Source organism: Salvia splendens, chromosome 5, assembly GCF_004379255.2.
Source record: "Salvia splendens isolate huo1 chromosome 5, SspV2, whole genome shotgun sequence".
NCBI lineage: Eukaryota > Viridiplantae > Streptophyta > Magnoliopsida > Lamiales > Lamiaceae > Salvia > Salvia splendens.
This window is the reverse complement of record NC_056036.1, coordinates 12779828-12803217: the sequence shown is the minus strand read 5'-3', so window position 1 is coordinate 12803217 and position 23390 is coordinate 12779828. Positions and strand designations below refer to the sequence as shown.

General features: G+C 40.7%; 2 protein-coding genes and 1 long non-coding RNA gene across 13 annotated transcripts; 2 read left to right on the top strand and 1 right to left on the bottom strand.

The window, feature by feature from the left end:
* Positions 1-1581: 1581 nt before the first annotated feature.
* On the bottom strand, positions 1582-3859 carry LOC121804681 (tubulin alpha chain-like). Its single transcript, XM_042204313.1, has 3 exons — positions 3675-3859; positions 2522-3127; positions 1582-2431 (listed from the first exon to the last, which is right to left on the bottom strand). The coding sequence occupies exons 1-3, from the start codon at positions 3765-3767 to the stop codon at positions 1778-1780; spliced, it is 1353 nt and encodes a 450-aa protein (XP_042060247.1). The 5' UTR covers positions 3768-3859; the 3' UTR covers positions 1582-1777.
* Positions 3860-11488: 7629 nt separating this feature from the next.
* Positions 11489-13772, top strand: LOC121804680 (tubulin alpha chain-like). The gene is made up of 3 exons (XM_042204312.1): positions 11489-11754; positions 12286-12891; positions 12982-13772. The coding sequence occupies exons 1-3, from the start codon at positions 11662-11664 to the stop codon at positions 13633-13635; spliced, it is 1353 nt and encodes a 450-aa protein (XP_042060246.1). The 5' UTR covers positions 11489-11661; the 3' UTR covers positions 13636-13772.
* Positions 13773-19879: 6107 nt separating this feature from the next.
* LOC121802541 lies at positions 19880-23080 on the top strand. Of its 11 annotated transcripts, none has more exons than XR_006050803.1 (10): positions 19880-20088; positions 20326-20377; positions 20750-20879; positions 21265-21328; positions 21453-21564; positions 21640-22102; positions 22193-22332; positions 22405-22488; positions 22561-22689; positions 22839-23080. It is a non-coding gene; the product is annotated as an uncharacterized LOC121802541 (long non-coding RNA). The 11 variants fall into 11 exon arrangements; XR_006050800.1 differs by having other exon boundaries at positions 20298-20377; XR_006050804.1 differs by lacking the exon at positions 20750-20879 and having other exon boundaries at positions 20259-20377; positions 21640-21778; positions 21973-22102.
* Positions 23081-23390: the final 310 nt, after the last annotated feature.

The window sequence follows — 23390 nt, the reverse complement described above, 5'->3', positions numbered from 1 at the left end:
GCTGAGATGGATTGCTGTCATATCCCGATTCCTCAGTGTCGGGTGATTCGTCGTCTCCTCGGTGCATTTTGTAGAGAGTGTTTTTGAAGAAAGTGAGTGTATGGATTTTGTGAAAATGGGAGTGGGGGAGGAGGGAGAGTGGTATTTGGTATTTATATAGAGGAAAAAATGAAAAAAAAAATTCAAAAAATCCGGCTATAGCCGCGGCGGATATCCGCCACTATAATAGCCGCGCCTATACACACACCGCCGCGTCCTCGCCCCACTCGCGGCGAAGCCTCGTCCGCCGCCCTCCCCCCCACCAGCCGCGTCCACCCTCGCGGCGGACACCCTCCCCACTATAATAGCCGTGCCTACCGCCCCCCTTCGCGCCTTCCGCCGCGTCCACTCCATAGTGGACGCTTATGGATTTTTACTTATTTTGTTCTTGATTTTATGGGCTTTAGCCATTTTCTATTTATTTTACTGATAAGTATATCAATGAAATACTAATCAAGTTATATAGGAGTATTTTGTGTATCGCCAATTATTTAAGCATTTTCCACAATTACATATTTTCAAGTACTAGTTTTGTAGATACCCAAAAGCATGTCGATCCTCCGATTTAGGTTTCATGTGGTCGTCCATCACAGAAGTCCTCAAACTTTGTAAGTAGCCTTCTTTTTATTTGCTTGGTGTTGAGGGAGTACTAGTTAGTTATTGTTAATGTTGACTTGTTTTGTTGAGATGTATATAAAAATAGTTATAGATACTCCTCATTCATTTGACAATCTTAAATGCAATTTATGTGTAGCCTAATATAATGATTTCATTTGAATTTAAATAGAGATAAGTTTTGCAGTGCGAATAATAATATGTCTAGCCCCTTATTGTAATCTTAAGTGATTTGCCCCAATATTTAGAACAAACCATTTTCTTAACGAATGTTCAACGACTTCAAGGGTTGACAACTTTGTTGTCATCGTGCCGTGCCGGGAAGGGCATATACCACACAAGTAAATCAAGGTGACTTCCCGGCACATACCACACAAGTAAATCAAGGTGACTACTGACTACACTTTGGATTCTACACATTTTTAAAAAAAATTATTACTCCCGTCCTCCATTAAATGACCGTTTAATTTAGCATGAGTTTTAAGAAATACAGTGGAAAATAAATAGAAAAAGTTAGTGGAATATTAGTCCTACTTTTATAGTATATTAATATTATAAAAATAAAATGTAAGTATAATGAATCGGTAGAATTTAAGTTCATTACCAAAAGGAATATATTAAAAAAGTAAGAGTGTAATTGATTGAGAGGACAGACGGAAAAGGAAATGGATGTCAATTAATGGAGAACCGGAGTATTAAAAAAAACTTGAAAACGACACAAATAAAATTGGAGTAATAGGAGTAACACTTAATAAAAATATCAAATCAAATTTAAATTTAAAATTTAAAAATAAGAGAAATTTGATGATAATGGTAGATACCACAACAACCGCACCAAAAAAACATAAGTTGCCATCTACCAACGTCATTATCTAAGTTTGTTTGTCTTCTTGCGTTAGTAGCATTAAGTAATTCTCAAGGTTTCAATAGTTCTAATCTTTCTTCGATTAAAATCACCAATAACTCATTTCGATAGAAATACCAACAACCATAAACCAAGAGCAAGCACGCCGACACTGGTGGAGAATACATGAAATTAGTCCATGAAATACAAATACAAACACAAATCAAACAGGATACTGGAAAAACACACTTAAAAAGCCTTCAAACGAGAGCTTATTCCTCAGTACTCCTCATTCTCATCATCATCTCCTTCGGCAGACTCAGCCCCAACTTCCTCATAATCCTTCTCAAGCGCAGCCAAATCCTCCCTAGCCTCAGAGAACTCACCTTCTTCCATACCCTCACCAACATACCAGTGAACAAAAGCACGCTTCGCATACATCAAGTCGAACTTATGATCAATCCTTGAGAAGACCTCAGCAACGCTAGTTGAGTTGGAAATCATGCACACAGCCCTCTGAACCTTCGCCAGGTCTCCACCAGGAACAACAGTTGGTGGCTGGTAGTTAATACCACACTTGAAACCAGTGGGGCACCAGTCAACAAACTGGATGGTCCTCTTGGTCTTGATTGTGGCAACAGCTGCATTCACATCCTTGGGGACGACATCACCCCTGTACATCAGGCAGCAGGCCATGTACTTCCCATGGCGAGGATCACACTTCACCATCATGGATGAAGGCTCAAATGCAGTGTTGGTGATTTCAGCAACAGAGAGCTGCTCATGGTAAGCTTTCTCAGCAGAGATCACAGGGGCATACGATGAGAGCATGAAGTGGATCCTTGGGTATGGAACCAAGTTGGTTTGGAATTCATTCACATCCACATTCAAGGCTCCATCAAACCTCAAAGATGCTGTCAAGGAGGAAATCACCTGCAATTTGGTTTAAGGGTTTGAGCAGATATATATATGTTAACCCGTTATGTTATGCATTCAAATATCACTCTGAAATAAATATTATACCTGGGAAATAAGCCTGTTGAGATTGGAGTAGGTGGGCCTATCAATGTCCAGTGATTTGCGGCAGATATCATAGATAGCTTCATTGTCAAGAAGCACAGCAACATCAGTGTGCTCAAGAAGGGAATGAGTGGAGAGCACGGAGTTGTAGGGCTCAACCACAGCAGTCGAAACCTGAGGGGAAGGATATATGGTGAAACCCAGCTTCGACTTTTTACCATAGTCAACAGAAAGCCTCTCAAGCAGAAGAGATCCGAGCCCAGATCCAGTACCACCACCGACAGCATGGAAAACCAGGAACCCCTGCAGCCCAGTGCAGTTATCCGCAAGCTTGCGGATCCTATCAAGGCAGAGATCAACAATTTCTTTGCCGATGGTGTAATGGCCTCTGGCAAAGTTGTTGGCAGCATCTTCCTTGCCACTGATAAGCTGCTCTGGGTGGAACAGCTGACGGTAAGTGCCAGTCCGCACCTCATCAATCACAGATGGCTCAAGATCCACAAACACAGCACGAGGCACATGTTTCCCAGCTCCAGTCTCGCTGAAAAAAGTGTTGAAGGCATCATCACCACCGCCAACGGTCGTATCACCAGGCATCTGCCCATCAGGCTGCAATACAAGTAAATTAAAGTTCAGGTGGGCAAATATGTATTCGTATAACTAGATCTGAGATAAATAACATAAAAACACCACACTATCTATGAATATTTACTATGAATATTTAATCAGTTACACCACAACGACATCATAATTTCTTACATACAAAATATCATTAGATCTGATATAATTAAAGCGAAGTAACAACAATTCCATGACATACATCCATTTTTCAGTAACTTCGAGTAATGAAGATAAGAAAATACCTAGATCTAATGAGATTTTTAAAGGAAACAAAAAATGTATACATATCTACTTGAAATACCAAAAATCAAAGGGTTTTTCAACAGATCTGGCGAAATTATACGATAAATGAACAATAACAAACAGCTATAGATACAGAGCCGATTTAACAAAATGTAGCTAAATCTCACATAATCAGAAGTAGAAGCACAATAGAAGATCAGATCCGAGTATAAAATAGTCATTTTCGACAAAAAAGATCTTCATATATGATAGTAAGAGATTAAAATATCAGATGCAATGGATTAAGAGAAACCTGAATCCCGTGCTCCAGGCAGTAGAGCTCCCAGCAGGCGTTTCCGACCTGAATACCAGCCTGGCCGATGTGGATTGAAATGCACTCTCTCATTTTCGAAATGAAATTTGAAAGTAGGAAGAGAAGAGGGAGAACAGCAGAGGCGTATACAAAGACGCTCTTGATGAATTGGATGGAGTAAGTAGAATAGGTTTAGCAGTTTTATAGGTGAATAATTTGAAATGATCTAACGGCCGGTTGGACCGTTGGAGTCGTCAAAAACTTATATATCGATCCAAAATGGGATAATAGCATCCACAATAGAACGACGTACCAATAGCCTAACACTATGACATCTCAAAAACACCTTCTGTCACGTCATTAGAATATCTCACTGCATTGCCATATCACTTGAACATCTCACTGCACAATAACACCCTAGTATTAGGACATCTCAATTGCCTAGCACAATAATAACCAATAAAACAAATGCACAAATTCACAAATAAGAAATTAAAATTTCAACACGAATACGGAAGGAGAAAGTGCAATAATGATTTCATTAATAGTACAATTAAAAAAACGTTTTAAACAAATTACATTATAAATATCAACGTGCACTCCTCTGCACACATAACTCTTCAATTATATCTTTCTGGAGTCAAATATGAGCTTCTTGTTGTTGAAGATCGGCAAATGCACGGACCCGTTCGGCGTCCCCATGAGGTATCCCCATTCGTACATTGGCGGTGGCCACGCCGTGGCTTGGACCAGCAATGCAGTCACTATACCATGTTGTGCATGATAATATATGCGTAAATGACATTAGCAATGATAATATATGCGTACATGACATCAACAATGCAGTCAGTATACCACAATCGTGTCAGGCCCTTCACTGCCGCCCATCGGGCCTGGAGCACACCAAATGCCCTCTCCACATCCTTGCGCGCCGCCTCCTGTCGTTGCACAAAGTAGATCTTCTTTGGATTTGTTGGGCATCTGATCGTCTTCACAAAGACAGGCCACCTAAGGTACATCTCATCCGCCAAATAGTAGCTCATATCGTGCTGGTTGCCGTTGGCGACGAAGCTGATGGCCGGACCAACACCCATGCACTGCTCGTTGAAAAGAGGCGACGACTAGAGGACGTTGATGTCGTTGTTCGACCCGACTACCTCAAAATACGAATGTAAAATCCATAGCCGGTAATCAGCTACGGCTTCGAGGATCATCGTGGGATTCTTGCCTTTGAAGCCAGTCGTGTACATCCCTTTCCAAGCAGTGGGGCAGTTCTACCATTCCCAGTGCATATAATCTATATTGCCCAATATTTTGGGAAACCCGTGCACATTCCGTGCATTTGCATTAGAGCCTGGCAGTCTTCGGGGGTAGGCTTTCAGAGATACCTCTCCTTGAATATGTGAATGACGCCCGTACAAAAATACTGTAGATACCTCTCCTTGAATATGTGAATGACACTCGTACAAAAATACTGTAGACACTTGCGGACAGTCGTCTCGCCAATGTGGAGGTACTCGCTCGTCGGATAAAATGAGACGGAGTAAATGGGTGAAATGTTGACTCATTGACAATTAATGAGATTAATGGGTGTCAATTCATTCTTAATTTATGGGATTGATGAATGAGCAATTTAATATGTACCATTTTTCAATATATTTTGAATTTTCTATCTTCTAAAATATTAATAATGTGATTTATGTTGTTTGAATGTTTTTTCTAAAGTTTTTGGCGTTTTGTATTCTCCACAATTAAATAAATTATCATTCATTTATACTATAATTGAGTAATTCATCAATATTTATTTAGTTAATAATTAATTAAAATAAATTTATTATTTATTACTCTGTTGGTGTTTAATCTTATAAAAAAAACTCACCAGAAATTTTTGTTATATTTATATTAACAAAAATAAAATGTGTATTAAATATTTATTTTATTTTTAATTTAAAGTTCATATAACTATATCGTTTTTTATATCTTTTTATTAATCAACATTATGATATTAACTCGACAAAAATAAAATGGATCGTGCAACGCATGGATGTGATATTGGATAACAAAGAACTCGTATAACTAAACATGCCATCCTCAATTTCTACATCATATCATAATATAAATAACCAAATTACTTCAATAAAAAATTTAAAAGTATATGTCCAAAAAAATTACTACCTCCGTCCCCCAAAATTTGTCACGGTTTGACCGGGCACGGGTTTTAAGAAGTGGTTTGACTTTGTGTTAAATGAAGGTGTGTAGTGGAGTTTGGGTCCCACATTGATTCTATTCTTTTATTCTTGTTTAAATGGGGTGTAAAGGGTGTACTTAAAGTTTTTTCATCCATTTTTTTGTGATTAACATGTATATTTAACCAATTTTCTGTAATTAAAATTTTTATGTGAAAATGACTGCAAAATTGATTAACTACATTGGTTGACAATTCTGGAAAAAAAATGCTCAATGTATGAGCACATAAATTAAAATCGGCCTCTGCATTTCCAAATTTAGGGGTTGCCACCCTAATCCATACATTTTGAGAGGGAATTCTCCAACTACCTACTACACTTAGGAGGGAAATTAATTCAAACTAATGGAGGGAACACCATTTCATACACACAACCATGGAGGGAAATTCAAGCTACACCTATCTATAAAAGGACTAGCTATAACTACAACATGTGATTTTAGAACTAGTACCCTCAAAAAAATTTCATCACTGGGCTTTGGAGGAGGAGCCTGCTGGAAGAGACTCATGCATAATACCAAGCAGCACAAAAATTTGCTAGCTCAAAGTCTGCTGTAATCGAGCCAGGCAAGAGAAGTACCATATGGAGCTATTCAAAAGGCAGCAACGGGGTTTGAAGTATGCAGGAAGACAGCCCAGAGAATATGGGCAGACGCAAAACTCCAAATTCAGAGTGGAGTACATGTCAACATAAGAGACAGAGTTAAGGGCTATGAGCACAAAGACAAATTCCAGCTTGATGCTAGCAAGGTAAGAGATCTTTCAGTTCTTGAGAGATCTAACATCTGTAAGCTTGCTTCTAAACTTGACGTAAGCTCCTTGATGTAAGCAAGAGCACAGTTGGTAGGTTTGTGAAAGAACATCAACTCAGGCCACACACAAATGCTATAAAGCCTCTACTTACTGCCTCAAACAAAGTTGCCAGAATGAGATGAGGTCTAAGCCATATTCAACCACTCATAGTCAATGGTATGCTAAAATATCACACAATGCACAATGTAGTGCACATAGACGAAAAATGGTTTTAGATGACAAAGACTTCGGGTAGATACTACCTACTGCCAGATGAGATTGAGCCATATAGATCATGTAAGTCAAAGCGGTTCATCACAAAGGTGATGGTTATGTGTGTTGTGTGTAGACCACATTTTGCAGAAGATGGAAGAGTAATTTTTGATGGAAAAATAGGCATTTTTCCATTCACAACTATGGAGCCAGCAAAGAGGAAATCCAACAACAGACCAAGAGGGACTATGGAGACAAAGCCCATTCAATCAGTGAACAAGGAAGTGATGAGAGAATGCCTTATTCAAAAGGTACACTTTTTTTTCCTTATTTATACAATCACATAGTAACATATCATATATGTGTAGATCATACCAACAATCAAGGCAAAATGGCCACATAATATAAGCAAAGAGATATTCATTCAACAAGACAATGCCAAGCCTCATATACACCACAACGATGCTGACTTTCTGTCAGTTGCTTCCACAGATGGGTTCAACTTCCATATCAGGTGCCAACCACCCCCAATCCCCAGATTGTAATGTGTTGGATTTGGGATATTTTAGAGCAATCCAATCTTTATAGGATGATAAAGTGGCTAAGGGAGTGGATGACTTGTTGAGGAATGTGCATAGCTCTTTTGATGAACTTAGCTCATACACACTCAACAATGTTTTCCTTACTCTACAAGGTTGTCTAACTGAGATACTTAAGGTGCAAGGGAGAAATGGCTACAAAACTCCACACATGAATAAAGAGAGGTTAACACGGATGAGGACACTGCCAAATGCATTAGAGGTTGAAGAAGGAATTGTGAAGGTTGTTGTGGCATACCTCCAACAGCCAGAACATGATGTGAGTACAAATTATGACATCTCAGGTGTTACTGAAGGTGTAGGCTTCTAGTTCAGCATGTAGGAATCATACTTTTTGTCAGTTGGGTGTGTAAGCCTCAGAATTAGGTGTGGCTTATGCTATTCAACTGTTTTTTTGTCATTTTGTAAAGCCTCCAAACCTATATAGGGGTGGCTTCTAAAATCCTAATCCCCCAGAAAGATTTCATCATAAGGCAACCTCCAAACCTGTATAGGGGTGGCTTCCAAAATCCTAATCACTCAGAAAGATTTCATCATAGGGCAGCCTCTAAACCTGTGTAAGGGGTAGCCTCTAAGGGTGCCTATCTCACATAACAGCCTCCTAACCATGTACATGGGTGACTTGTAATGTGAAACTATTTCTATCATGAATTTGTATGGTTTTTTAAGCATAATCCCTCAGATAGCATGTTTAAATCATGGACAAATAAGCCTCCTAACCTAAGAACATGGGTGGCTTGTTAATAAGAACAACTCAGCAACAAGCAACACAAACAAAATCATCACAGGGAACATACCAGTATCAGCAAACCATACAAAATCATCACAGGGAACACATCAGACACAACCAATCATACAAAATCCTCACAGGGAACAGATCAATATGAGCAACACAATCATCATAAGCAATTATCACAACCACAACAGCCAGATAAAAACAACAACCAAAGCCTCCAATCCCACATCAGCCAAACCCTGGCATCCACACCCACAGCCTCCAGATCAGACAACAACCATGGCATCCAAACCCACAGTCTCCAAACCCATCTACACCCACAGCCTCCAGATTAAACAATCACCAGAAACCATAAATCAATCCAAAGCCTCAGCCTCCAAACCCATCTACACCCACAACCTCCAGATAAAACAACCACCAGAAACCCTAAATCAATCCAAACCCCCAGCCACCAAACCCATCTACACCCACAGTCTCCAGATTAAATAACCACCGGATACCCTAAATCAATCCAAACCCCCAGCCTCCAAGCCCATCCACACCCACAGGCTCCAACCCATCGAACAACCACAACCTCCAAACACAAATCATCTAAACCCGAAAGATAGGAAGTTGAGGGACAACATACCTAGATTAGAGCCAAAAACTCAGGCAGCAAGATCGCAAACATTTCCATCTCAATAGCCGAATACACGATGGGGGAAGCTTGATGTATGTTGACAGTGGTGGATGGTGGTGGTGGACTGCAATAGGGGGTGGCTGGTGGTGGTGGACCATAGTATGGGCTTTCAAAGCCAAAGTACTCAAACATCTCAGATGGATGGAGGTTTTCGAGTTCCGTTTTGGGGACAACGGTCTCGGTAAATGTTCCGACATGATAGGGGCCGACGATGGGGGGTATGACGGCCATAGATGCTCTGGCGTGTCTGGGACAACGAGGTCGTCCAGATCGTCGAACGAAAAACAAGGACATGAGTCGGGATCTCCAGCCATCGCAAACCCGCAAACTTAGGGTATCGGTGAGAATAATGGAGGGAGGCGAATGGGCGACAAAATTCGGGTTTTCGGTAGGTGATAAAGGAGGTGGATGGTGGCTGAAATCAAATCGTGGAGGGAGGAGTTTTACACGACCTAGGATTTTAGTGGAGTGAAGGAGACGGTGGGTTGGTGGGGGGATGGATTTCGCCCGTTTAAATGAGGGAGGCGATGGATGAAGGTGATGCGTTTAATGGAGAAGGTGGGTGGGTGGTTGAATGACATTAAAGGAGGCGGTGGGTGGTTGAATGGCATTGAAGGAGGCGGTGGGTGGTTGCACCGCATTGAAGGAGGCGGTGGAGTGTTGAGGGAGGCGAAAGGATGGAGTGGAAATGCCATTGACCGATTGAGAAATCAAATGGGGTGTAAGTGTAAATACCATGAATCTGGAGGGGTATTTTTAATGTCCACATGTAGTAAGTTTGAAGTGGGACAAATTTTAAGGGACGGACTCACGGACCGAAATGGTAAACTAGGACAAATTTTCAGGGACGGAGGTAGTATAAACTGCATCGACTCTGGGTCGAATTATAGTTGAGCAGTAATGTCATCGTGCATTTCCATAGCTAATTCAAACATCCTCGATGTATCATTCTTCATCAATTCCTCCAACGGGAAAGTTTTGCTCATCATGTCCATAGTACTAGCAATGTGATCGAGAGTCTTGGCTCTCCGAGTATAGGCGGCTAAGTGTTCAGAGCACCCGTAACGCATCTCGCGGGTGTCTCTTATCTCGTCCCTCCGAGACGAGACCCGCGCGGGACGCGTTGCAGCGTCCGGTCTCGTCACCATCCCGCCGAGACGCCCGTCCCGCCGAGACGGATGGCGAGCCAACTCGCCACGTGCCGCGCTGTCGCCACGCGTGACACCCACCCGCCGGCCCGCGAGTGGGCTTAGTCACGCTGACGCAATAAATTATTTTTTAAAAAAATTTGAATTTAATAAAAAAAAATCAAACGGATTTGAAAATTTTTTTCCAAATCCCAAAAATATGGCCGTTTTTTTCCCTTTTTTCTAATTTTTTTTGATTTTTTTTATTTTTTCCCCCCAAAAATCATCTAAAAATACACACATTCATCATCCATTTATCACATCAATTCATCTCCCATTCATCTCTCATTCTTAATTCTCATACAAACTATCAACACATTCATCCCTCATTCAAAACCTCAAATGGATTTCACCCATATTATAGCGGAAGCGGAACGCGAAGAACAAGAATACTACGAACAACATCGTGCCGCTTACGAAGCATATGTCGCGGCGAATACCCCCGCTCCTCCTCCTCAACGAACCAGATCAAATCGGCGCTACATTCATCGTGACCGGGAGGGAGCCCACGAAAGGCTCGTTGCCGACTACTTTGCCGACCAGCGCGGTTTCCGGCAGATTACTTCAGGCGCCGTTTTCGCATGTCAAAGCGCTTGTTCATGCGAATTGTCAACACATTGTCCGCACGTGTTGAATTTTTCCAAACAGGTCCAGATGCAGCCGGCCGGCAAAGTATCACGCCGTTGTAGAATTGTCAACACATTGTCTCTCATTTTTAATTTTTTAGGATTTTAATTATGTCGTTTTTATTTTATTTGTCATTTGTAATATTATTTAGGTTTTTTTTAATGAATTTTAGTATTATTGAAATGTTATTGTTTAATTGAATTTTAAATTAATTGTGCTCGTCCTTGCGGAAGAGCACAGCTGTGGGTGTTGTGCTCTTCCCAGAGAGCATGCAGAAAAAGTGGGGCCGGGCCCACAACCGTACCGCTGGCAAGAGCACGGTTGTGGATGCTCTAATGATTAGTCATTATATACGTGTCTATACTAGATATTCATTTAAGAGAATGGAAATGATTGACTGGATTTTCAAATTGTCATATTATTTGTCGTACCTTAAATCGAAAATCTTGGATCCGCCACTGCTTGTGCTCATCATTGTGAAAGAACACGGATGAGGGTGTTGTGCTCTTGACTAAGAGCAGACAAAAAATGTGGGGTCGGGTCCATAACCGTGCTCCTTGGCAAGAGCACGGTTGTGGATGCTCTAATATGCGTGTGGGGTATCCGTTGTTGATGGCGTTACTTCGAAATTCAAACTTCAAAGACAAGCTCCCGTCCATAGAAAGCGGAGCGGTTACGGACACCAACCGGCCATTAATCATTATAGTTCTTTTAAAAAATACTCCGTATCTGCTACTCTCAAGTCTCAACTTATATAACTCCCCTATGCGAAAACCTCAACTCCACTCCCCAAAAATTTTCATCCAGAGACGTCTTTGTATACGCCTCTGGTTTCTCTCCCACTTCTCTTCCCAATTTCAGTTCTCTTTCCATTTTAATAGCTAGTTCTTCTTCCCAAAACCTTCCAAGATGAGAGAGTGCATTTCGATCCACATCGGTCAGGCCGGTATTCAGGTCGGGAACGCTTGCTGGGAGCTCTACTGCCTAGAGCATGGGATTCAGGTCCGTCTTTGTTCACAAGTTCATTAGATCTATTGTTTTTTCTCTCCCTTACTTTCATACTAGATGATTTTGGTGCTGTTTGTCGAAAATGCTTATTTGCGTGGTCAGATCCGATTCTAGATCTATTTCTGATTGTTTTGTAAGATTTGGCCACATTTTGTAGATTATCAGTGTGGCATAGTTCAATTGAAACTGCATCGTTTCGTATCTTTCGTCATAATCTCATCAGATCTGTAGACTGCCCTTTCCATTTTTGGTATTTGAAGTTGTTGTGTTATGTAGTACCTTTTGTGTTTTTTAAATCTCATTAGATCTAAATGTATCTTTATACTTCTATTACTGGACATTACTGCAAAATTGAAGTGTGTCGAGGAATTCTTGCTACTTCTCTTTATTGTAATCAGATCTAAGTAAATTATAAGTGAAATTTCGTATTGTGGCAGTGTTTCGTAGATTGTGTAGTTATCTGTTGTTATCATCTAAGATCTGTGTTTTCTCACAGATCTAACTTTCAATTTACTTGTATTGCAGCCTGATGGGCAAATGCCTGGTGATACGACCGTTGGCGGTGGTGATGATGCCTTCAACACTTTTTTCAGCGAGACTGGCGCTGGGAAACATGTGCCTCGTGCTGTGTTTGTGGATCTTGAGCCATCTGTGATTGATGAGGTGCGGACTGGCACTTACCGTCAGCTGTTCCACCCAGAGCAGCTTATCAGTGGCAAGGAAGATGCTGCCAACAACTTTGCCAGAGGCCATTACACCATCGGCAAAGAAATTGTTGATCTCTGCCTTGATAGGATCCGCAAGCTTGCGGATAACTGCACTGGGCTGCAGGGGTTCCTGGTTTTCCATGCTGTCGGTGGTGGTACTGGATCTGGGCTCGGATCTCTTCTGCTTGAGAGGCTTTCTGTTGACTATGGTAAAAAGTCGAAGCTGGGTTTCACCATATATCCTTCCCCTCAGGTTTCGACTGCTGTGGTTGAGCCCTACAACTCCGTGCTCTCCACTCATTCCCTTCTTGAGCACACTGATGTTGCTGTGCTTCTTGACAATGAAGCTATCTATGATATCTGCCGCAAATCACTGGACATTGATAGGCCCACCTACTCCAATCTCAACAGGCTTATTTCCCAGGTATAATATTTATTTCAGAGTGATATTTGAATGCATAACATAACGGGTTAACATATATATATCTGCTCAAACCCTTAAACCAAATTGCAGGTGATTTCCTCCTTGACAGCATCTTTGAGGTTTGATGGAGCCTTGAATGTGGATGTGAATGAATTCCAAACCAACTTGGTTCCATACCCAAGGATCCACTTCATGCTCTCATCGTATGCCCCTGTGATCTCTGCTGAGAAAGCTTACCATGAGCAGCTCTCTGTTGCTGAAATCACCAACACTGCATTTGAGCCTTCATCCATGATGGTGAAGTGTGATCCTCGCCATGGGAAGTACATGGCCTGCTGCCTGATGTACAGGGGTGATGTCGTCCCCAAGGATGTGAATGCAGCTGTTGCCACAATCAAGACCAAGAGGACCATCCAGTTTGTTGACTGGTGCCCCACTGGTTTCAAGTGTGGTATTAACTACCAGCCACCAACTGTTGTTCCTGGTGGAGACCTGGCGAAGGTTCAGAGGGCTGTGTGCATGATTTCCAACTCAACTAGCGTTGCTGAGGTCTTCTCAAGGATTGATCATAAGTTCGACTTGATGTATGCGAAGCGTGCTTTTGTTCACTGGTATGTTGGTGAGGGTATGGAAGAAGGTGAGTTCTCTGAGGCTAGGGAGGATTTGGCTGCGCTTGAGAAGGATTATGAGGAAGTTGGGGCTGAGTCTGCCGAAGGAGATGATGATGAGAATGAGGAGTACTGAGATCTTGGTTGAACTAGCCCTGATGGCTTTTTAATTGTGTTTTTCCAGTATCTGGTTTGGTTTGTGTGTTGATGTTTTTCTGTTGTTTGTGTCGAACTATTTCCCCATGTTTGCTTACAAGTGTCAGCTTTCTCGCATTCATCTGAGTACTCAAGTTTTCAAGTGTGCGTTATTATCTCTCTTATAAATTGTGCTTAGTTTCAACATTATGGAAAGTTACACTACCCATCAATACATTGATAGTTAATTTACCTAAAATGTAATTGACGTAAAAGGTTGCAATAAATAAACCAGTTCAATCAAGTACTAGTTCTTCATAGAAAAAAAACACTTTTTAATGATGGAGATGCATGGCATTTTTTTTTGTTATTTATAGTTTTTAATTTATAGTAGTACACTATTTCGAGCTTTGATGATTGTTACTACTACATCTCAGGCTCATAACACTGCCATACTCTCATAAATGGTTAGAATTTACTAAGAAAGCAAATTTGTGTTAACTTTTGTTGAATAAGACATTTTAGAATTTGCTAATGTATTAATGAGATTTTTAGAATTTGGGATATTGATCCCAACAATCAAGAATTTTGTCAAATTTTGGTATTTTCTACTAACTTTTACATTGATCTAAAATATCACAAATTTGATATTTTATTTGCTCAACCCAACCCAAATAAGATATCTTTGGCAAAAAACTTATCCTACGTGGGCAACCTTGAAATATTTATGATATTAGACCACTTTTTCTGTTCGATGCAAGTAGGATAAAAAGTCTGTAGAAAACCACGTTGATTTAGTAAGGCTAAGTATGATAAAAAAATCCATGTAAGTTAGTCAGATATGGTGATTGACCTACCGTGAGAAATAACAAACAAAATGTAAATTTTTTGATATTTAAGACCAATTTTAAAATTCGTGGAAAATACCAAAATTTTGCCAAAATTTATGATTTTAGATACCAATATCCCTTTGAATTTTTCATACTAATGATCATATTTATGTTTAGGATATAATGTGGAGTTAATTTCATATTATCAAACTATTATACTTTTATTTAATTAGTTACTAAATTTTAGTATATTTTAAAATAAATACTAAACCTTAGACTTTACATCATTTGAATATTTTTAATTTAGGACTAAGATAAAGCAATCCTCTAAATTGGACTATGGATCAATTTTTTTTGTCCACGTTGCCGAGTTCCCAAACAGAAGTCTGTGGTTTGGACTTTAGGAATAATTATTTGGGCCTACATGCATTGCGGATAATGTTCATGTTTCGGGCATTTTACTATCTAAACTAAATTTTATCAGTCAAAATAAATAATGAAAACAGTAATTTAACATGCTTTCGATAAAATTAAATAATACAACACTGGGGAATAATCTTTTTTTTTGAGTTGATGAAATATGCATATAGATAGTTTAATATTAAACATTCAAATCAATCAAAACAAGACTAGCATAATCACAAACTCTAATTAGGCTAAAATTATTGAAGGATGGATCATAATATATATCAGCAATCGAAGTTAATGGATTGCCTATTGTGAATTTAAACTTTAACTTATCCAACAATATATTTGAGCCAAAATATTTTAAATATGATTAACCACCACATATATATCTTGACTTCGTAAAGGAGATTAAAAAAAATCCAAACCTCTAAAATTTAGTACTTTAAAGGGCTTGGAAATTTCGTTGGCAAATTCCATATTGATGTAAAAAGAGAGTTGAAACCATTATATAAATCTCATGGATTACTCCACTTATTATCGATTAATTTTAATGTTAAATACACACTCCTCCTTTCTAAAGAATATGCACTTTGAGTTTGACACGAGTTTTAATGCAAAATATGTAAAGTAAGAGATGGGTAGAAAGAAAAAGTAATTAAAGTATTGTTAGTGGTGAATGAGTCTCACCTCAATAAAGATAAAAGAGTTTTCAAAATTAGAAAATGCATATTCTTGTGGGACGAACTAAAAAGGAAAGAATGCATATTCTTATGGGCCATTCTATATACCATCCTCTATTTATTACCCTTTTTAAATTAAAATAAAGAACTCACTATTTTTCACAAAACAATATTAAAATAAAGAAAATATTGTATGATGGCAATTCAAGTAAAGCAAAGTGATAGGGCCTTGAGCATCTAAATCATACTCAAGATCGTGTCCAAATCTATCTCAATCTCCTACGTATCTGTTATTATTATTTGATTTTGCATATCTTATTGTAATCTTTTTATTTATTATCTTGTTTTATTAACCAGATATATTTTAGGGTTTAGAATTTTATAAATAAGAATTCTATAGCATTATTCATTGAGAAATAAAGTTAATTACTTAAACGTGTGTGCTCAATCTCAATCCCAATCCCAATAGAAGAAGTTCTACCATTTGGTGCTTCCATTGTTTACTCTTCCTACATCACTATCAACTTTCAAATTCTCTCAAATAAACTCACGGCAAAATCCTCATAATCTAACGCCATACTCCAACCATCACAGCAAGCAGCAGCCGCCGCCACCAATCAATCTCTCTCAAAAAATAAGAACTCACGCCACTCTTCACTCCAATCTCTCAACAGACCCCACGCTTACAATCCACACAGCCACCAACATACTTATCCCACAAGTTCGATGATGATGGAAACGACCGCCAACAGAAAAATTGAGGAAACCCTTGCCAAACTGTCAGCCTCCGTCACCATCGCGAGAGCGAAGGAGCCACCGGACCAACATCCAGTTGCGACACCTACGCGCGGTTGGTTGTTCCTTCCATCGATCACAAAAGCACCGCTTGTGCCCGAAGCCCTACCACCACATTTTGACGGAGAGAATGCCCCGGATTGGATTAATAAGATTCAAACGTACTACAACCACCACTACACACCGTTAGATGATCGTCTTTATCTTACACAATATTTATTCAGTCCACTAGCATCAGATTGGATGGAGTATTGGGTGGAAAATAACAAAGGAAAGGGTTGTGATGACTTCTTCTTGGCCTTAAAACAACGACTCGATCCTGATTTGTACGACTATGTCGGTCGATTGGCTACTCTCCGGCAAACTTCTACCGTCGAAGCCTATCAAGCATCGTTCGAATCATTGCTACAAGTAGTACTCATGCGACGGCCTAGAATGCTCCAGGAAACTTTTGCCATCGTCCAGAAATTAGACCAGCGTCAACCCAACCGCACCAAAATTCAGGAGGCGATAGTTGATGGAAAATACTTAGGTGCTCAACCTTCAACTGATCAAGATATTATCACCGATTCACTTTCTCAGCACACGCTCTTTCTCTCCCATCAACCCAAGGAATTATCTGGTGAGCCTACTCGCTTTACAAGGTCAAAACTTGATGAATTTGATAATGACAGGCCTGAACACTTGGCACTGGGACTGGTGGTAGTTCATGCGAAGTGCTGCCCCGATGATGTTTATCGAGCCATTGTCGTCCGAAGGTATTCCAAAAGCTCCGTCTCCAGCGGCTCCCTCAGCCACCACCGCAGCTCGTGCTAACCAGACTGTGGACGGAGTTGGTACGATGATCTTAGAAGCAGACGAGGAGATCTTAGATGCAGACGATGAAAGGAAATTAGGTGGCAATTCATCATGCGATGGTGGCCACAGCAACAGCGTCGCCCATGCTGTTAGTGAACCCGACAAGATGGTTACGTCGGAGTCTTTAATTCTGGAGGTGACTACGGTATTATGTAGTAATGAACCGGCCTCATTTGATGCGAGTGTGGAAACTCATAGGCCACGAGCTGAGACTATCAACACCGAAAACTTCATAGGTGAAATGGATGATTGTTTCATTGATATCAAAGTCGTGGCTGAGAGTTTCATAGACCAGCATGCAGTTACCAATATTTAGCAGTTGCTGCACAAGGTTTCGACCGTCGATGTTGTTGGTGAGAATAAGGAGACCTATTTTGGTGAAGTGAAGGTTCCTAGTTCGGAGGTTCATGGTGGTGAATGTGAAGAATTTTTTATTGTTATGGAAAGTGAGAGGCTTGACTATAGTTGGGGTGATAATTGGGCTGGCTGGGTTCGGAGAGTCATGCCATATTGGCCCAAACTCGATCTCTGCTCGAACTGCAATGCTGAGAGATTCTAAACACTGGAGGCTATTGGCACCTGATGTGATGCAGCTTAAGATACATATGAGCTCAAATGGTGTAGTGGTTGCTTGGCCATTTTCCATAATCAAATGGTTTATGCATTTCTTTAGTGCTACCAATAATTGGGAGAAGACACAGTACAAAAATAGTTCACCAGTATTACTGGCAGAGTATTACTGGCAGAATAGTGGCGGATAATCCGCTGGAGATTTTAGTGGTGAAATTCTCTTGGATTGGAGAATTTAGTGGCGAAATTCCCATGGATCAGTGGCGGATATGCACGCCATGGCGGATTGATCCGCCACTACAAATCATTTTTTCAATAAAATATATTGATATTATAAAATATAAATATTATTGGCGAAATTTCCAGCCACTGCTTTAGTGTCAGATTATTTCCGCCACTGTTTTAGAGCGTCCACTATAAGGTGGACGCGGCGGTCGCCGCGAGCGGGGCGATGGCGGGGTGGAAGGCGCGGCGCTTATAGTGGATGGGGTGTCCGCCGCGAGGGTGGACGCGGCGGAAGGGGTGGAGGGCGGCGGACGAGGCTTCGCCGCGAGTGGGGCGAGGACGCGGCGTGCATGGTATAGGCGCGGCTATAGCCGCGGCTATTATAGTGGCGGAAATCCGCCGCGGCTATAGCCGCATGGTTTGAATTTTTTTTTTTTCGTTTTTCATATCTATAAATACCACTCTCCCTCCTCCCCCACTCCCATTTTCACAACATCCATACACCCACTTTCTACAAAAACACTCTCTACAAAATGCACCGAGGAGACGACGAATCACCCGACACTGAGGAATCGGGATATGACAGCAATCCATCTCAGCCGTCGGGTTTTGGCGGATATGCTTCTCAGCCGTCGGGATTTGGCGGATATGCGGTTCCGTCACAGTCTTGGAGTTGGAATCAATCTCCCCCACCGTGGGCATCGAGTCCACCCCTTCCTCCATCTCAGTCGTGGAGATCCTCACCAACGCCGCCTGCTTTACAACGGAATTTGAGTCGTTCCGCTTTTGGAGATTACCGACCCAACCTAGACGCGCTTCACCTGGCGCGGCCGGGTTCCCCTTTTCAAGCCAGCCAATCTCCGATCACCGAAGCAGATCAAGACGCATTTGATACTATGTTGGGTCTGCTCAGTACCGGCATCCCAGATACGCCGGTAGCGCGGGTGGAAACACCTGTTCCGACCCGAGGAGGTGGCGGCAGCCGGGGCTCTGGTGGCGGTAGGGGCAGAGGCCCTAGGGGCGGAGGCGGCAGTCGTGGCACCGGCAACGTCGGTGGACACTCAGGCAGCTCCTCCGGCATTGCGAGTAGCGAGGGCAGTGGCCCCGGCGATAGCGGTGATCAGCCCGAGGGGTCCAGCCGCGGCAGGCCATACAGCAAAGACGAGAGCATTGCCGTGGCGAAGGCGTGGGATGCTATCACTTCGGACCCCGTGGTGGGTACCGATCAGGAGTCCGGGAGCTTTTGGAGGCGCGTCATGATGGCATACGAGGAATTGAAGCCCGACGGCGCCGAGAAGCGCGACCCAGAACAGATTCGAAAAAAGTTCGGTAGGATTCTGCGGGCTACCAAGCTGTTCGCGTCCATATACGAGAACAACCTTCGCCACGCCGAGAGTGGCAGAAGCGCAGAAGATGTGAAGACCCTGTCGGAGGGCCAATACCGCAAGACGGGCCAGCCGAAGTTCACCTTGTGGGAGGAGTATCTTGTCCTCGCGGATTGTCCGAAATTCAGGTCGATCGTGGCGAACGAGGTGGAAACAGCCGGTGGCCCGAAGCGCACAAGGCACAACCTTGCCGGGGAATACAGCAGTGGGAGCGGCTCGCACGAGTTCGAGCAGTCCGACGAGCAAGTCGAAGAGCCAGCCGCGACTCACATTATACTTGATTGAAACTAAAAAATATTTAAAAATGAAAATTGATTATAAAATTTTGGGGCTATTGGAGTTGTCCACTATAGTGGCGGAAATAGAATTTTGGGGCTATGGACAAAAAACTGGGGCGAGGCTATTGGGCGTGTCCACCTTATAGTGGACGGTGGACACCCTTACAAATATGAATTAAACTAGGGCATAATTAGATTTACACTTAATTCATTCAATTCATTGCGCGCCATAAATTCTCCCTTCCGTTCCCGTCGCCACTCCATCCTGCCGCCGTTCGCCGCCGCTCCAGATCCGTCGCCGCCGTTCGCCGCTCCAGATCTGTCATCGCGGCTCCAGCACCGTCGTCGCCGCTCCAGCCCCGCTCCGCCTCGTTGTCGTCGCCGCTCCAGCCTCGCTCTGCTCCGTCGTCGTCTCTCCAGCCAAGGTCTCAGTCTTCTCCTTTCTTCTTTCAATTTGTCGATTCTGTGTTTGTCGTATCCAACTGATATGTTCATAGGATTGTGGTGACCTAATTTAGGTTAGATTGAGTTTCTTCCTCATGATGCTTTTGTGTGTAAACCTAACGAAAACGTTTTCTGCCTCCAAAATTTTCAGCCTGCCCTATATCTAACCATTTCTGCTACATTCACATAGCTAAAAACTTTCCACAATCTGCATTCAGTTGAAGACACTATGGAATTGTGAGAGATTTCAATATTCATCTTCCTAATCAGGTGAGTTTTTAATTTAAGAATTGGAGTCATTTTTGAATTCTAGTTCAGATTTGATTAGCATTTCTTAGGTTAATTTGGTTCTGATTGTTAAGCTGATAAAAAAATAACCAATTAGGGCCTTCTCTTAGAATTAACAGACAATGGTTAGGATTAATCTAGTCTATGCAGTTTGATGTGTGTGTGCCGGCATTCATTGCCTTGATAGTTCGAATATTGGGGTGACACGACTCTATAAAACATAAAGTTATTTAGCTACTGAAATTTTAATGAATTTATTCTTTTCTATGGTTATACTATGAAAAGACCAGTCATGCCATTTTTTTTTCATTCTACTAGTATATAGTAGTAGCAAATAAGTGTGTTTTGATGCAGTGACATAAATAGAGCACAACACGGTCTATGGATTTATGCTGGACAGAACTTGGCTGCACACTATATTTGCCATACAGCTTTCTCTCACACTCTGGATCTTGAACAAAACTTTTGGGATTTCCTATATTTGGTATATACATAATCTTGTTTAGAAGATACATATCTAATGGTGATTGCTGAGGTTCAGTTTTGGTGATTTTATTGATTTCTGTAACAATTACGTAATCAATAATTTCTGCAGTGGTGGTAGTAGTAGAGGTTTTGAGATATATTATGCTTTGGATTTTGTGTGTAGTGAATAATGTTACATAATTAAATTTCTCCTAAGATGCTAATATTAATCTAAATTTTGTGTTTTTAGGTACTTACCTTTTCCATATTGTCTAATTGATTACCTTTTATTCCGCACTAAATTATACCTATCCTCTGTTGTTATTAGGGATGGTTAACAAGACTTGGCTTTGGTGTTATCTTAATGCATTTGCTGTCATTTTGATCCCAAATTCACTGAACAGGTAATTGGTGCTAAGTGGAAAGAGTGGTGTTCGGGGGGCATCTTCTTGAAGAAAACAACATCTGGTATGAAGTTAAAATTAATGATGTTAAAATGTTATTTTAGTTTCTTTTCTAGTCATGGTTAATGTTTACTTCATCAAGTTTTATGATTTAGTTTATAGTAGCATGCTATATATATTTCATGCAGTGAAAGCTGATGCAGTGAGAATTGGCCACTACAATGATGGGCAGTTTCCAACGAATGCTAAAGAATTTACTAAACGCATATTCTACACGGTTTTCATGTGAACCGATACTAGGTGAGACCAATAGAACCATGGCGATATTGCTTTGTCTAGCAGTTCAGTTTTTAAAACATTGATTTGATGTGATAGTAACGAAGCCTCAAGTTCAAGCAAGAAACACTCGAGGGTGGTTGCAGAGGACATCGGGTCATGGCATCTCGACGTTGCAATAGATGGAGTGGTATCTGCCCTGCTCTCCTTGTTTCAAACTCTCATCATCCCTAAAAAGGTACATCACCTTATATTGTATTCATGGCTTTTTTCAATCCAGACTAGATTAAATGTTTTATATTCGTAGTTTTAGTCATGTATTATACGGTGACGCTTGACAAAACACAAAAGTAGATATACAACTGTTGTTGAGTATTAGAGGCAGGAAAATGGGAGCACAGATATTGACAAATCAACAATAGTAAAAATTAGGTGTTGAACAAGAATGGTCGTGGCGTTCACGATAGCCTCACTATTGCCATGGATCCACCACAAATCTGGCTTTTATCTGGTGTTGAGTAGCACCACTGCCGATCAAGGATTGTCTGGTAATCTAACCAAGGTCTGATAATTCTCTTGCTTTTACATTTCTACTATGGTATAATAATACTAAATTTTTTAATTTTACTACTACTGATTATGGGATAAATAGTATGGTTGCAGCTCTGGTGACATAAATACAATTGGAAGCATCAATATGAAAGTCCTAGAGCATTCTTGAAATGGGCTGCTGTCAATCTCGGTTATTCATCCTTAGCACAAACTGATCAAATTAACACTCTTGAATCTTTGGTATATACTAAGATTAAATTAATTTTACTTAATATGTCAACTATTTTACTTTATCTCGATCATCCACATTAGGAGAGGGGAATGACAGAGGAAGAACTCTCAACATATGGAAAATTGAGAAAGACTTTACATTGTGGACCAGTATCCATGTTTGAGGTATAGAATGGAGTTCACTATTTTTCATTTTAATAGTAAATGAATTGAGATATATACATTGTGTTGTGACAGAATCTGTGCGAGAAATGTGGCGCAAATATGAGTCCAACACAAATAGCTCACAAAGTTAAACATTTCTTCAAGAGCTATTCGATAAATCGACATAAGATGACCATTCTAACGCCTTCATATCTAGTGGAGGTATACAAATTTGGATTAATAGTTTAAATATTCTTGAAATTTAGTTTCTTTTTTATTACATGGCTTTGGTTACTAACATATAACAACTACGTTTCCTTTTGCAGTCAAACAGCTAGTTGTTTGCTAATTATATATGTGTGTGGCTTCAGGAGGTGGATACTAGAGAGGAAGCTGGCTTCTTCAGATGTGCCGAACGATGAACAAATAAGTTTGATCAAAGATTTGGAAAGGAAAGAGACGAAGTTTATGAGATTGGGAAGGAACAAGATATGTGTAGATGATAAATCCGCCACTAAATCGTTAATTTGTTTTTTATTATTTTTAAATTTGCACTGATACTCAATATTATTATACTTTGGTTTTATGAGTAATTAATGAGTATTTGTGTATCTATTGTTATTTTTTATATGAAAAATATATTGATTTGTTGAAAAAATTATCTTAACAGGGTGGGTAAATAATAAAATAAATAAAATCAGTATAAAATAGGATTATACATAGTGGCGGAATATTCAGTGGCGGATACTATTCCGCCACTAATAATGGTGCTCCAAATCCGCCACTATTTTTAAATTTTACTGGCGGAATTTCTCTGGCGAAATATATTCCGTGGGTAATCCGCCAGTAAATTGCAGTGGCGGAATTTTTTCCGCTAAAATATATTCCGCCACTCATATTTTAGCGGCGAGTATTTTGCCGCG

Coding starts and splice junctions, on each gene's coding strand:
- LOC121804681 (XM_042204313.1), bottom strand. CDS start 3,767: ATGAGAGAGTGCATTTCAATCCACATCGGCCAGGCTGGTATTCAGGTC. Junction 3,128..3,674: donor GCCTGGAGCACGGGATTCAG/GTTTCTCTTAAT, acceptor CTTGTATTGCAG/CCTGATGGGCAGATGCCTGG. Junction 2,432..2,521: donor TCAACAGGCTTATTTCCCAG/GTATAATATTTA, acceptor ACCAAATTGCAG/GTGATTTCCTCCTTGACAGC.
- LOC121804680 (XM_042204312.1), top strand. CDS start 11,662: ATGAGAGAGTGCATTTCGATCCACATCGGTCAGGCCGGTATTCAGGTC. Junction 11,755..12,285: donor GCCTAGAGCATGGGATTCAG/GTCCGTCTTTGT, acceptor CTTGTATTGCAG/CCTGATGGGCAAATGCCTGG. Junction 12,892..12,981: donor TCAACAGGCTTATTTCCCAG/GTATAATATTTA, acceptor ACCAAATTGCAG/GTGATTTCCTCCTTGACAGC.